This window comes from Caretta caretta, chromosome 9 (genome assembly GCF_965140235.1).
Source record: "Caretta caretta isolate rCarCar2 chromosome 9, rCarCar1.hap1, whole genome shotgun sequence".
Taxonomy (NCBI): Eukaryota; Metazoa; Chordata; order Testudines; family Cheloniidae; genus Caretta; species Caretta caretta.
The window spans coordinates 56,490,129-56,503,382 of record NC_134214.1 but is presented as its reverse complement, the minus strand read 5'-3'; the positions used below and the strand labels follow the sequence as shown (position 1 = coordinate 56,503,382).

General features: G+C 50.0%; 1 protein-coding gene across 21 annotated transcripts in view; it reads right to left on the bottom strand.

Annotated features, from left to right (window-relative positions):
* Positions 1-13,254, bottom strand: part of KIF1A (kinesin family member 1A) — a 225,343-nt gene that overhangs the window by 44,147 nt on the left and 167,942 nt on the right. For all 21 annotated transcript variants that reach the window (XM_048863028.2, XM_048863027.2, XM_048863031.2 and 18 more), the window contains 7 exons: positions 12,074-12,159; positions 11,217-11,355; positions 10,811-10,979; positions 10,124-10,214; positions 7,980-8,098; positions 6,510-6,565; positions 3,954-4,062 (listed from right to left, as the gene is read on the bottom strand). In XM_048863028.2, coding sequence (XP_048718985.1) covers positions 3,954-4,062; positions 6,510-6,565; positions 7,980-8,098; positions 10,124-10,214; positions 10,811-10,979; positions 11,217-11,355; positions 12,074-12,159 — 769 coding nt within the window. The remainder of the gene's footprint in view (positions 1-3,953; positions 4,063-6,509; positions 6,566-7,979; positions 8,099-10,123; positions 10,215-10,810; positions 10,980-11,216; positions 11,356-12,073; positions 12,160-13,254) is intronic.

Here is a 13,254-nt window from a genome sequence, read left to right as displayed (position 1 = left end):
AGTTTGTATGGCAACTTCCACCCTCTCTGTATGTATATATATCTTCTTTTTATATGTTCCATTCTATGCATCCGATGAAGTGGGCTGTAGCCCATAAGAGCTTATGCTCAAATAAATTTGTTAGTCTCTAAGGTTCCACAAGTACTCCTGTTCTTTTTGCTCAAGATAGTTAAGACCAAAGCAGACTGTGAAGAACTTCAAAAAGATCTCACAAAACTAAGTGATTGGGCAACAAAATGGCAAATGAAATTTAATGTGGATAAATGTAAAGTAATGCACATTGGAAAAAATAACCCCAGCTATACATACAACATGATGGGGGCTAATTTAGCTATAACTAATCAGGAGAAAGATCTTGGAGTCATTGTGGATAGTTCTCTGAAGATGTCCACGCAGTGTGCAGCGGCAGTCAAAAAAGCAAATGGGATGTTAGGAATCGTTTAAAAAGGGATAGAGAATAAGACGGAGAATATCTTATTGCCCTTACATAAATCCATGGCATGTCCACATCTTGAATACTGCGTATAAATGTGGTCCCCTCATCTCAAAAAAGATATACTGGCATTAGAAAAGGTTCAGAAAAGGGCAACTAAAATGTTCAGGGGTTTGGAACGGATTCCATATGAGGAGAGATTAAAGAGGCTAGGACTTTTCAGCCTGAAAAAGAGAAGACTAAGGGGGGATATGATAGAGGTATATAAAATCATGAGTAGTGTGGAGAAAGTGAACAAGGAAGTGTTATTTACTTGTTCCCATAATATAAGAACTAGGGGCCACCAAATGAAATTAATGGGTAGCAGGTTTAAAACAAATAAAAGGAAATTCTTCACTCAGCGCACAGTCAACCTGTGGAACTCCTTGCTTGAGGAGATTGTGAAGGCTAGGACCATAATAGGGTTTAAAAGAGAACTGGATAAATTCACGGAGGTTAAGTTTATTAGCCAAGATGGGTAAGGAATGGTGTCCCCAGCCTCTGTTTGTCAGAGGGTGGAGATGGATGGCAGGAGAGAGATCACTTGATCATTACCTGTTAGGTTCACTCCCTCTGGCATTGGCCACTGTCGGTAGACAGGTTACTGGGCTGGATGGACCTTTGGTCTGACCCAGTATGGCCATTCTTATTTTCTTATGTTCTTACTCCCCAAGTCCCGGGGGTCTCACACATGTTCCCCCCAGGTCCCATGGGATCTCACAAACACATACCCCAGGGCCCGGGGGATCTCACGCTCGCATCCCCTGAGGTCCAGGGGGAATCTCACACACCTCCCCCTCCCCCAGGGGATCTCATACTTGCTCCCCCCAGGTCCTGGGGGTTCTCACCGATGCACCCCCCAAGGCCTGGTGGTTCTCACATACGCACCCTGCAAGGCCCGGGGGTAATCACAGAATATCAGGGTTGGAAGAGACCTCAGGAGGTCATCTAGTCCAACCCCCTGTTCAAGCAGTACCAATCCCCAACTAAATCATCCCAGCCAGGGCTTTTTCAAGCCTGACCTTAAAAACCTCTAAGGAAGGAGATTCCACCACCTCCCTAGCTAACCCATTCCAGCGCTTCACCACCCTCCTAGTGAAAATCTTTTTTCCTAATATCCAACCTAAACCTCCCACACTGCAACTTGAGACCATTACTCCTTGTTCTGTCATCTGGTACCACTGAGAACAGTCTAGATCCATCGTCTTTGGAACCCAATCTCAAACATGCACTTGCATCTCCCAAGGTCCTGAGGAATCACACAAGCACCCACAGGTCCCGGGCGATCTCACACATGTCCGACTCAAAGCCCAATCGATCTCACACATGCACCCCCCAGGGCCCGGGGGTTCTCACCGATGCACCCCTCAAGGCCCAGGGGATGTCACACAGGCACGCAACAAGGCCCGGGGGATCATAGAATATCAGGGTTGGAAAGGACGTCAGAAGGTCATCTAGTCCAACCCCCTGCTCAAAGCAGGACCTAACTCACACTCGCATCCCCTGAGGTTCAGGGGGATCTCACACATGTCCCATTCAGAGCCCAGTGGATCCCACCCATGCACCCAACAGATCCTGGAGGATCTCATCCACGTACCCTCCAAGGCCCGGGGGATCTCACCCACACATCCCACAGGGCCTGGGGGATCTTGAACATGCATGTCCGAGGTCCCAGGGGATCTCACACTCGCATCCCCCCACAAGGTCCCGGGGGATCTCACACTTGCCTCCCCGCCCGAGGTCTGGGGAATTTGACACAGGCACCCCACAGGACACGTGGGATCTGACAAATGTACCCCCCAGGGCCTGGGGATCCCTTACACGCACCCCACAGGTCCCTGGAGATCTCACACATGCACCCCCCAGGGCACAAGGGCTCACACAGGTGCACATCACAGGACCCTAGGGCTCTCCACACACACACACACACACACCCCCTTTTCTGATTCCCATTTGTGTTGCCAGTGCCATGCAGGGAGGGTTCTGATCACTGGAAGAGATTTAGACTCAGCCCTTCAGCTGGCAAAAGGGCATACCAATGTCCTGAGCCCATCCCAGCACACTGGAGACCAGACACAGGCCCAGACTCCACAGAGGCCATGCAAGGAGCAAACAGACTTTCTCTCAGAAGCAGCAGCAGGTGACTGGATGTCTTTGATCATCAGTGGAGCCGTTAGAGCGCCCAGACTCAGAGGTGCTTGAATCCTTTATTGGCTGAGTTTTGCCCCTTGGTCCCAGTTGCAAATTACCCACAACCAGGCTGTGATTTTAGACATTTAATTGTTATGCCCAATTGCCCGACCAATAATTTGTGCCAACATTTTTTTTAAACCTGTGGTTTGTTTTCCAGTGGATCCCTGTGAGAATTCCCTTTGGCGCCATGTGACTGCTCTCCCAAGTTTCATGGTGTTTTGTCTGCCCCCTGCATGGGTCATCTAAAAGCAGCCCTATCTGCACATTATTGATGAACCACTGTCACCGAATCTCTTGTGTGAATCCCAGAAAGAGGTGGCTGTGGGAGCAGGGCAGATGTGAGATGTCTTCACCATCAGTGTGACACCAAACAGCCAGGGAATAAAGAACTCCTTCAAATGAGAACTCTAGGCTGGAGGTGAGAGTCTAGACGAGTGCCAAGCCATTGCAAGCACTAGCCCAAGGAACTGTGGTTTGTTTGCAAATGCTTTTCTGCTGCATTTGTCCCACGCTCCCCAGCTGCACACTAGCGCCACTCCCATGTCCCTCATTTGTTTACTTGTGGCAGGCTATTTTTTTTGCATCACTTATTGCCCCGACTCCCAACATCTTGTCAATCTTTCACCGGCAAATCCTGCCTGGAATGCATTGGGAGGCCCATGCTCCTTCCACAGTGGCAGTTCTGAATGCCCCTGTAAGTTCCCTTAGCTGCACATAGGCTCATTAATGAGTGTGCTTTGGAAAGATTCTCCCCAGGCTCTTCCTACAGCTACCAAGCAATTCAAAGCCTGCTGCTGGTCATGCAGGGCCCCCTACATGTGCCCTGCACCTGGCACTGGGGCAGCTGCTCCCACATACAGTAGACCTTTCATCTGGAAGAGCTGTAATTAAATCAACCAGGTGGCTGGCTGATGGGGTGGGGAGGAAGGCAATTTTATTACTGGCTGATTTCCTTTTCTCATTGTTCTACATGAGGCAGCTACATAAGCACAATTCTCATAGCTCTCTGGACCACACTGTCCTTTGGGGAGAAACTCGTTCCATTTTGCAACAGACATCTCAAACGGTGACACTGTGGTTTGGCATAGAATCACAGGACTGGAAGGGACCTCGAGAGGTCATATAGTCCAGTCCCCTGCACTCATGGCAGGACTAAGTGTTGTCTAGACCTTCCCTGACAGGTGAGCTCCCCAGGGTAGGATTCCCCCTACAGCTCTCCAGGATGGGGTCCCCCGACAGTGGGACATTCTGGTTCCCTGGTCAGCCCTCAGGAGGGGACGGTACTTACTCGCCATTGGCCTCCAGCTCGCAGATCTCAAAGAAGACCATCAGATCGTATTTGCACTGGCAGGGCCCGGCGCTGGGACGCGCCAGGGTGCTCAGCTTCGTCGCTGGCACTACAGCGGGCAGAAAATAAGACTTACAAAACAGGAAAGAAGAAGCTGCTGAAGTATGAGCTGGACTCACTGCACCACTCAGGAGATGAGTGTCAGTCAGAGCCAGGACACTGGCAGTGACTGTCTAGGAGAGCAGCTAGCCGAGATCTAGCCCCAGCTGGAGATGACCTCTGACCCCCAACATGCCAAGAGAAGAGGGGAGAACATGCACTGATACATGAACCCAGTCAGATTCTGTGAACCCTTACTCCCACTGTGGTGCATACTCCTGTCCGTAGTCCCACTGAAGCCAGTGGGCCGATGTGGGGAGCCAGGGTACAAAGGATCAGGCCCACACAGTGTATATGAGAGACAAGACACACGCAAAAGAAGTGATTGCTGCTTTTGCTATGCTCTGGCTGAGCATTGCCCTCTGAAAGGCCAGCCCCGCTCAGGCACTTCCAGCCAGAGGCCTGACCCCAAATCACAGAACGGAGAAGCAGGACACACAGAGGCAACAGCAAACCAAGACACTAGGCTGAGAGGAAAACCACTGGGACTCAGGTGTCAGATGCCAAAATGCACGTAGCCTCAGAAAGCTGTGTACTGCTTTGGGAACAGGCATGGCAATGCCATTCAGTACTGAGCTCTATGGGTGTCCCCCAGCCATTACACGGACACATTCCCCAGGGGAGGCATGGCTAGAAACCCGAGTAGCAGTGGGATCTTCCACAGCAGTGTCCAGGAACCAACCAGGTTTCAGAGCCTTTCTCACAGCAAGTTCATTACAGGTGGGAGGGGGGTGGGGAAGGGCACAGGGCTGGACTCCTCCCTCTCTCACAGCAGGAACAAGGTGGCTGAGCAAGCAGCAGAGAGAGAGCATGCCCAGAGAGTGCATCCAGAAGTGAGCTGGCTAGCACATCGGGAACCACATATTTTATCAGCTGGAGGGGTTTTTCATGCTCTTCAGGGTGAAGGGAAGGGAAACAAACAGAAAACCCCAAACAAAGCAAAACAGTTGAGACATAGAGCAGGAGCGAATGGACATTGTGGAGACAGGGGATGCAGTCTGCTTTGCCAATGTTGCACACTTCAGCCCTCTTTAACCACTCCTGAGCTCTCCGAGCCGCTGCTTTAAACAGAAAAGGAGTATTTGTGGCACCTTAGAAACTAACCAATTTATTTGAGAATAAGCTTTCATGAGCTACAGCTCACTTCATCGGATGCAATTCACGAAAATGATGTAGCTCACGAAAGCTTATGCTCAAATAAATTGGTTAGTCTCTAAGGTGCCACAAGTACTCCTTTTCTTTTTGCGAATACAGACTAACACGGCTGTTACTCTGAAACCTGCTTTAAACAGGTGTCCCACTCAAATCAATGTTTGTCAGGACAGATCTGTAGCACACCTCTGCCTAACAAGGAGGCAGGGAGATGTAAGAGTGGAGGAAGAGGAGACACCCCGGGATGGGTATTCTGCAGTCTGGATGCGCACGCCAACGGGAGGCAATTTAATGTCAGTCCAGGAACCCTTTCCTATAGCAAGTGGAATACTCAACAATGAGGTTATAGTGCTAGTGGACCACCAAGGAATGGCTCTTCATGGACGACAACGGCTAGTGAAAGGATGGAGGCATCCCTGCAGGAAGGGAAAGGGATGAGGAAGGATTGCTGGAGTGCAGGAGGTACTCAGCATGCCAGTGGATAGGCCTGCTTCTGAGCTAACCAGATCCTAATGAGCAGACTTGGCAGGTTAAGAGCGCTTTGAATTATCCTACTGCTGATTTCTTGATACTGTCAAGATTTTCTGAGGTCCTGTTCTCTGCTACCGAGTCAACGCAAGGCAGTAACCCTGGTCCAGTAAAAAATCAAACCGCCTGTGCTAGCCATCACTCACTGTGCGGCCCATGGGCCGCTCCAGCCAGCACCCTGCTTTACACTCAGCCATCGCTATCTGGGCCCCTTTCTGCAGCAAATGCAAAAGGCAACGTGGCTAGCATCATCAGGCCTTCCTGTTCATCTCGCCACCAAGACTGTTCTCTCGTGAACATTCCCACAGAAATAGCTCCCCCCACCTGCAACACTGAGGAGTTCCCCAGATGAACAGTTTCTCTGTAGAGCTACACACCATGGCTGGCTCCATGGACATGTCAAAGAACCAATACACCACGAATACAAGCTAGCCTGGAATGGTCTCCTTCCCCCCCAGTGGAGTGGCTTGATTTACAGAAGCCATCTTAAGAACGTTATGCAATGCATCAAGCAAAACAGCATGAGAACCCATAGCCTGTTATTGAAACACCATTTCCCACCACACAGACCCTTACTGGGAACAAAACCAGGTGACCATGGTGTTATCGCAGAGTAGTGCAGCAAGGAATGACCAATTCTCCCCCAATTTCCATGTACTTCCAAGTTGTGGCTTCTGAAGCTTAATGTGCTTTAAAAGGGGAAAAACAATGGCCTACCTGGCTTGGACAATGGCATGACCCGGGGGAAGTGGCGTCGGGATGGTCTCAGTGGGCTGTGGAGAGAAGAGACTCAGATGAAAGAACGTATGCAAAATAAATGACTGGTTTAGAGAAGGTAGAGCCAGAGCTCCCCTCCTCAAAACACAGGAACAAGGGGACACTCTATGAAGTTGAAAGGTAGAAAACTCAAAACCAACAAAAGGATATTGTGACAAAGCTCTGTCCTTGTCTCCTGTGTTTCCTGGTGGATTTCACTAGCCTCAGAGGCTCACTGTGACCCTCCACGTAGCCCTTCTCTCTTTAGAGGCAAGGGTCACAGCTTACTGAACCACTTTCATAGAATATCAGGGTTGGAAGGGACCTCAGGAGGTCATCTAGTCCAACCCCCTGCTCAAAGCAGGACCAATCCCCAATTTTTGCCCCAGATCCCTAAATGGCCCCCTCAAGAATTGAGCTCACAACCCTGGGTTTAGCAGGCCCATGCTCAAACCACTGAGCTATCCCTCCCACTCCATCATAAGTCAGCAAGGGAGGTGAGAAGAAGCAACCCTCCCTTGCAGTCTCTCTTGTCTCCCAGTCTCAGTGATTAATCAGGGAAGGGACAGGCCCACCCTCTACTCTGGGATCCAGCCCAGGGACCCTAATAGTAGCAGCTGTGGTAGCTGACTTTTTGGAAATAGGACATGTACAATTCTCTGGGCCACTTCCCCACAGCAGCCCTCACTCAAAATCTCCTTCACAGTTACCTCAGGGCCTCCTTCCTTGCACCTGATATAGATTTGTACTGCTTAGTTCCTTCAAGAGCATGGCTTCCTCCTACAGCTCCTGACACACACACACCTCACTGACTAACTGGGAGGCTTTTAACTAGTTCCAGCCAGCCCTTGATTGGCTTCAGGTGTCCCAATCAACCCAGCTATTGCCACTGCTTTCTAGAAGGATGTTAATTGGCCCCAGGTGTCTTGATGAACCTGGAGCAACTGCCATTTGGTTACCATGGTATCAGGGATTTGTTTAGCCTGGGGCTAACATACCTGTTCCCCACTACTTTACTATAGCCATCTGGCCTTGCCCCGTCACAATATACTTTTGCAGGCGACATCTCATTAGACTGTGGAAACCACTGCCACATGATGTTGAGGCCAAGAATTTAGGAAGATCCATCTTTATTTTCATACATGTTAGAGGAATGGAAAACTCTGGATTCTTAGTTAAAGCTTCGAGATGCTGAAGAATTCAGTACTGCTAAGCTGTAGATACCAGAGAGTCTTTGCACAGAATTTATAGACCTGATCCACAGCCCAAGGAAACCAATGGAATGATTCCCATTGATTTGGATAGGTTTTATCAGATCCTAGGTCCAGATCCTACATGAGGCTCTGGTTACAGAATTAAAAAATAAGTCTGAGTCAACAAGAGGGGTAAGCCCATCCTCTGGATGTTACCCCTTCCCTACAACACACTGACCTGAGCACGTCCTTGCAGAGAGGAGGGAAGGGATGCTGCTGATAATGCCCAAACACCTCAAACACAATCGGCTGGCTTTTGATGTACTCAATGAACGACTTGGTCACCTCCACTGCAATCTGAGAGAGAGGGGAGCAGGGGACAAGCAACAACACTTTAAAATGACATACAGCAGCAATCCATTCATCTAGGCCCCTATCCAGGAAAGGATTTAAGCATTTGACTTCCACTGGATTATTCACACTCTTAAGGTTACACATGTGATGGATCAGAGCCTTATTAGGTCAGACATCAAACAGACCAGCAACTAAGACACAATACTTTGCTTACCAGTAAATGGTATTTCTCCAAGGAAACAGGCTCAGCTCACCCCTCTGATGGGTTTTTGCTTATGTCATACTTACACAATGATGGCATAATGCTGCTGGTTTATTTTTCCCAAAACTAAGGCAGCCCTTTGATCTATGCAGGAGGAGGAGGAGGGGTGAATATTTCTGCATGGGAGTGGTTTGTCTTCCAGAGAAAAATGGTGAGATAGGCCTTGAGGCTTCTCACAGAGACATTCAGCATCAGAAAAATCTGGACCCATATTGCCAGGGCTTACTACAGGGGTCTACAGCTTTTCTATACCAGGTCCTTGAAGGAGAGGCTAATAATGTCAAAATAAATATGAAGAGCAGGAATAGGAGCCATGACCTTCACCAGCAGGACTGAAGGAACCTTAACAATGGCCTTTATTCTTCTCTCTGGAGCTGGTTTTCCAGGCTTCACCTTTAAGCCAGTCCCAGGCTGTGACAGTGTTTGTGGTCATGTGAGAGTGGACACAGGGAAGAGAAGGGGGAAGGATAACAACCCCTAATGACCTGGTCTTAGGCCGGAGCTAGCCTGCTGTTAGCCTGAGGCCCTGTGCTGCTTCAGAGAGAGATGATTGTTCAGGGGCATGGCAAGTTAGACACAAGGGTCTAGAAAGTTTGGGCTCCTTAAAATATCAGGGTTGGAAGGGACCTCAGGAGGTCATCTAGTCCAACTCCCTGCTCAAAGCAGGACCAATCCCCAGTTTTTGCCCCAGATCCCTAAATGGGCCCCTCAAGGCTTAAACTCACAACCCTGAGTTTAGCAGGCCAATGCTCAAACTACTGAGCTATCCCTCCCCTGAAGAGAGTCTTTTGTTTGTTTTCTTTGTAGCACTCTCTGGTTTCTCTGCCATTCTCCTCTCACACAGACACCCTCTTGTCTAGAAGAGACTTAACTTGCTGACAAAAACCTACCCTGGGAAAGTTCAGCAAGGGGGGTGTGACAGAGAGCTGGCTGTAGCACACTGGTCACTGAAGGCTGCAGATGTAACTGGAGCCTACCAACCTGTTACTGGTGGAGACTACTGACACTTGGGGGGCAGTGCTGGGCTAACAGGTAACTGGCTTAGTTACTGGGAGGATATACAATTGGGAGGACCAGGAAGTAAAAGGGGGAGCTTGGGGGAGGGCAGGGGGCCTGGGTGGAGGAGAGTAGCTGTGTGCTCCTCCCACTGCGTACCTGTGCTGTGTCCTGTCCTGTTTGGAAACAGAGGACTACAGGGGCACGTGGTGGGCCAGAAACGGACTGTTGGTGTTTGTGACGGAGAACCATGAACACAGGCAAGGCTGTGCTGCTCACTGGGTAGCTGAAGAAGTGCCCGTGACAGTCAGAAGGACACATGCATGGTTTCTTCCCCCACCAAAATACAATCAATGTATTTGTTGCCAGCTGCTGTTCAAGTGTGACATATGTGACAACCCGTTAATTCATGAGGGGGGCATGAAGGAACATTCAGGGGGGCATGGCAGGGCCCGAGTCAGGCTCCACGGGGGCAGGGAGGAAGTGCCACCCAGTCCAACCCTGCATCCAGCTCCACTCCATTCCCACCTTCAGCCCCAGCTGCAGCTCCACTCCTGGCCCTGGCCCCAGCCCTGGCCCCAGTCCTGGTTGCGGCTCTACTCCCGGCCACAGTCCCTGGGTCCCAGCAGGACACGGACAGACTCCCTTATGGGTAAGGAGGGGTGCAACAGAAAAAGTTTGGGGAGTACTGGATTAGAAGGTTTCTATGCTCTGGGCAGACCCTGAATATCACGGGGCAGAGAGAAAACAGCCTGGGCAGTGATACTAACGTTCTGGACATGATAGAACCCTAGAGGTGGCCCTCGTCCTGTGTTCTTCAAGGGCTCCGTTGAAAAGGCCTCATCGTGACGATGGATAAAGCTGCGAAGGGGGGAAGATTGTTACAGTGGCTGTGTGGTCAGCAGGGTGAAATGAGAATGACAGAGTGAGGTGGGAGCCAGCGTAGACTACCCCAGGTCTGAATGAACATGACTCATTTCCCCTCCCCCCAGGGGGCTGCACTCTATAAGTTTAGATTGGCTGCTACAGAAAGCCAGCTCTCCATGGGCCTGATCCGCCGCACACTGCCGTCCATGGAAAGACGTCTACTAACTTTAGCAGGCTTTGGATCAGTCCCCATGTGAATGAACAGACTCATTCTGCACTGCGTGCCTCTCTCTCGGTTCTTTCCCTCTTTCATGAGGCAATGGACAAAAATTCAGAAGCGAAGAGGACAGTGTGGCCAATTTAGGTCGAGGCGCTTGCCCTGTTCCATCTCAGGGCTGCCCAGAGACCCCCTGCCATGTAGCCGAGATCCCATTCCATTTAGGAATCTAGCAAGGGCAGGGCGGTTGCATGCCCCTGCTATCTGTTCATGACGCTCCTTGGGGAGTGCAGCCTTCTGATTGAGGCAAAGGCAGAGTGAGAGGAAGAGGGAACAAATGCCAGCAGTGCAGAGGGATCTGAGGACATCTCACTTAAACTGGCAGAAGATATCTGCATATTCTGCAGAGATGCTGGAGGCCTGCAGAACAGTCACTCGGAAGGTGAAGATGCTGCCCAGCGTCAGATGGTCCAGAACTGCTTCCAATGGCTCATCTAGAGCAACTTTCTCTGGATTGTTCAGGAGGAGATCATCTGGAGTCACTGCGGAAGGAGGAGAGACATTAGAAAAACTCCAGACAGCATCTGTCAAGACCTAGTGAACGTCCGGCATGCCACACACCAACACAAGCACTGATTTCAATGGAGCTGGCAGTTCACACCCATCTGAGGCTCTGGCCCTTTGCAATCCAGTGAGCAGTGAAACATTCTTTTGCTTCCTATTAGGTACACAGCTCCCGCCCAAAGCCACTTCCCCCTGGACTACAACAAGCCTTTCACCTGCACAGGTGTTGTTGTTGACTTCATCTGCAGAAGGTCCGATGTCAGTTATCTGCCCCTGGCCTTCAACAATCCGCAGTTCCTCCTGCGAGGTCCCCGAACGAGACATTCCCGGCATGGGACAGGCCTCAGACTGGAACTGCCAGGCACAAGAGGAAATGGAACAAGGAGGCCGTGTGTGTAGGGAGGCCGTGGTCCTGATGGCACGCTCACCTTGCTAACGGCCATGAGCAGCCTTTCCGTCTCTTGCCTGGTGTGCCTTCCCTTCTGTATTGCGTGGCAGACACCCAGCCAGGCATGAGAGGCCGCAGCTTTTATCTCCCCTACCACAGTAATGGCACCAGTTCTGTGACCGCAACATGTGAAGCCTCAGAGTTAACATATGGCACACAGATTGGCCGAAGGGACAGGGTCAAGCGGCCCAGGGGATCCGTTATGAGAGAAGGAGCCTTTGGCTGCTACGACATTGTTCAAACCTGACCTAGGTCTGTACTGAGTGACTGTCATCTAGCAGCTGTTCACTGGCCTGCGTGAAATGAACCAGAGGCTCCAGTTCCATTCAGCAAGGGTAGTGCCCACGCCACTCTGCTAGCAGGCCACTGCAGTCACAATGTTTGTACTGGTGTGGCTGAGGCCAACATTCAGGCCCACGAGGGATGTGGTCATCACTCCCTCTCCCATCTCAAAGTGCATCATATCTAGGGCACTCCCATTCTTCTGCAGTCTGAGACCAATAGGATAAAATATTAGGAATGGACTGTTATCAGGATATGAATAATAACAGGAAACAATACGCTCCCCAGCAAGCTAAGTTCACAGAAAGATATTCTCACCTGGGGCTGGCTGCCATACTGTACCTTCTCAAAGTGCTGATCATCAAAGGATATTTTGGCTGTCCCTGACTGCCGTACTCCCGAACCATAATCCGGGGCTTCTTCATCCGCTGAAAGAGGAAACATAGCAAGACATTACAGAAAGGCCAGAAAAAGTCACTCCCAAAGCAGATCGCAGCCAGAGTCAAGGTCTCCTGGATTGTGACCTTTCATACACTGCTCCCTGAGTTTCTTCATCAAGGAACGCTTGAGTGGTCACTGACTGCAGAACTTGATGAAAACCAGTGAATTTCAAAAGGCAATCATGGAAACGTTGCAAGAAGTGCTTTCCAGCCTTTGTTTCAGAGAGATGGTCAACAATTCTACATTAGCTAACAGCCATCTATGTGCACACTCATCTATAAATTGGTACCAACAGCACCACACTAATGCCCTTGCTAGTTAAGCGGATGATAGCCCAGATCATAAAACCATGACATGACATGGCAGAGTTTTCAGTTTCTTTGCAAGAGCATCCTATTAGAATAGCTGTGTGTGCATGTACATGTTGGGGATGGTGGTTGTACTTGCAGAGCAGAATAAGTACCTGAAACGAAAAGTGCAAGAAAAAAGCATTGCTATTAATTTTCCTCAGCCCTAGATTTATCATGAATAGAGACAGATCCTGGTGGAACTGACCCCATCTATGATTCACCTTGCTCAAGGTGACTGATAATTCAGATGGGTCAGTTCCACCAGGGTCGGGCTCTATTCATGATAAATCTATGACATGCCCCACTTCCCCTTGCATACCATGAATGAGAGGTCCTTCCGGATCAGGTTGGATCCAATTGATGGGGAAGCCTGGGACTGAAGAATCGGACAAAATAATTTCCTTCTCACCCCAGGAGATAGCAATTTGTCCCGGTAAGGCATGGATCTTGGAACGTATTGACGCATGCACACGGGGGCTGATGCTGAATTGATTTACACCACATGTAACCCACTGAAGTCAGGAGAGTTGCATGGGGCGGGAGCCGCATACAATATAACCCACAGAGTGATGAGTGCCCTCTTGTGGCAATTCTAATGACAGTACAGGTGATGCCTATTGGCCTACAGCACCCACAATTCCTACCACAGGAAGCTGGATGTCCTTGTATTCCTAGAGCAGGAAGACATTGCATGGTGGTCTGTGAGTGGCATACCTCCCAGCAAATCCCGTG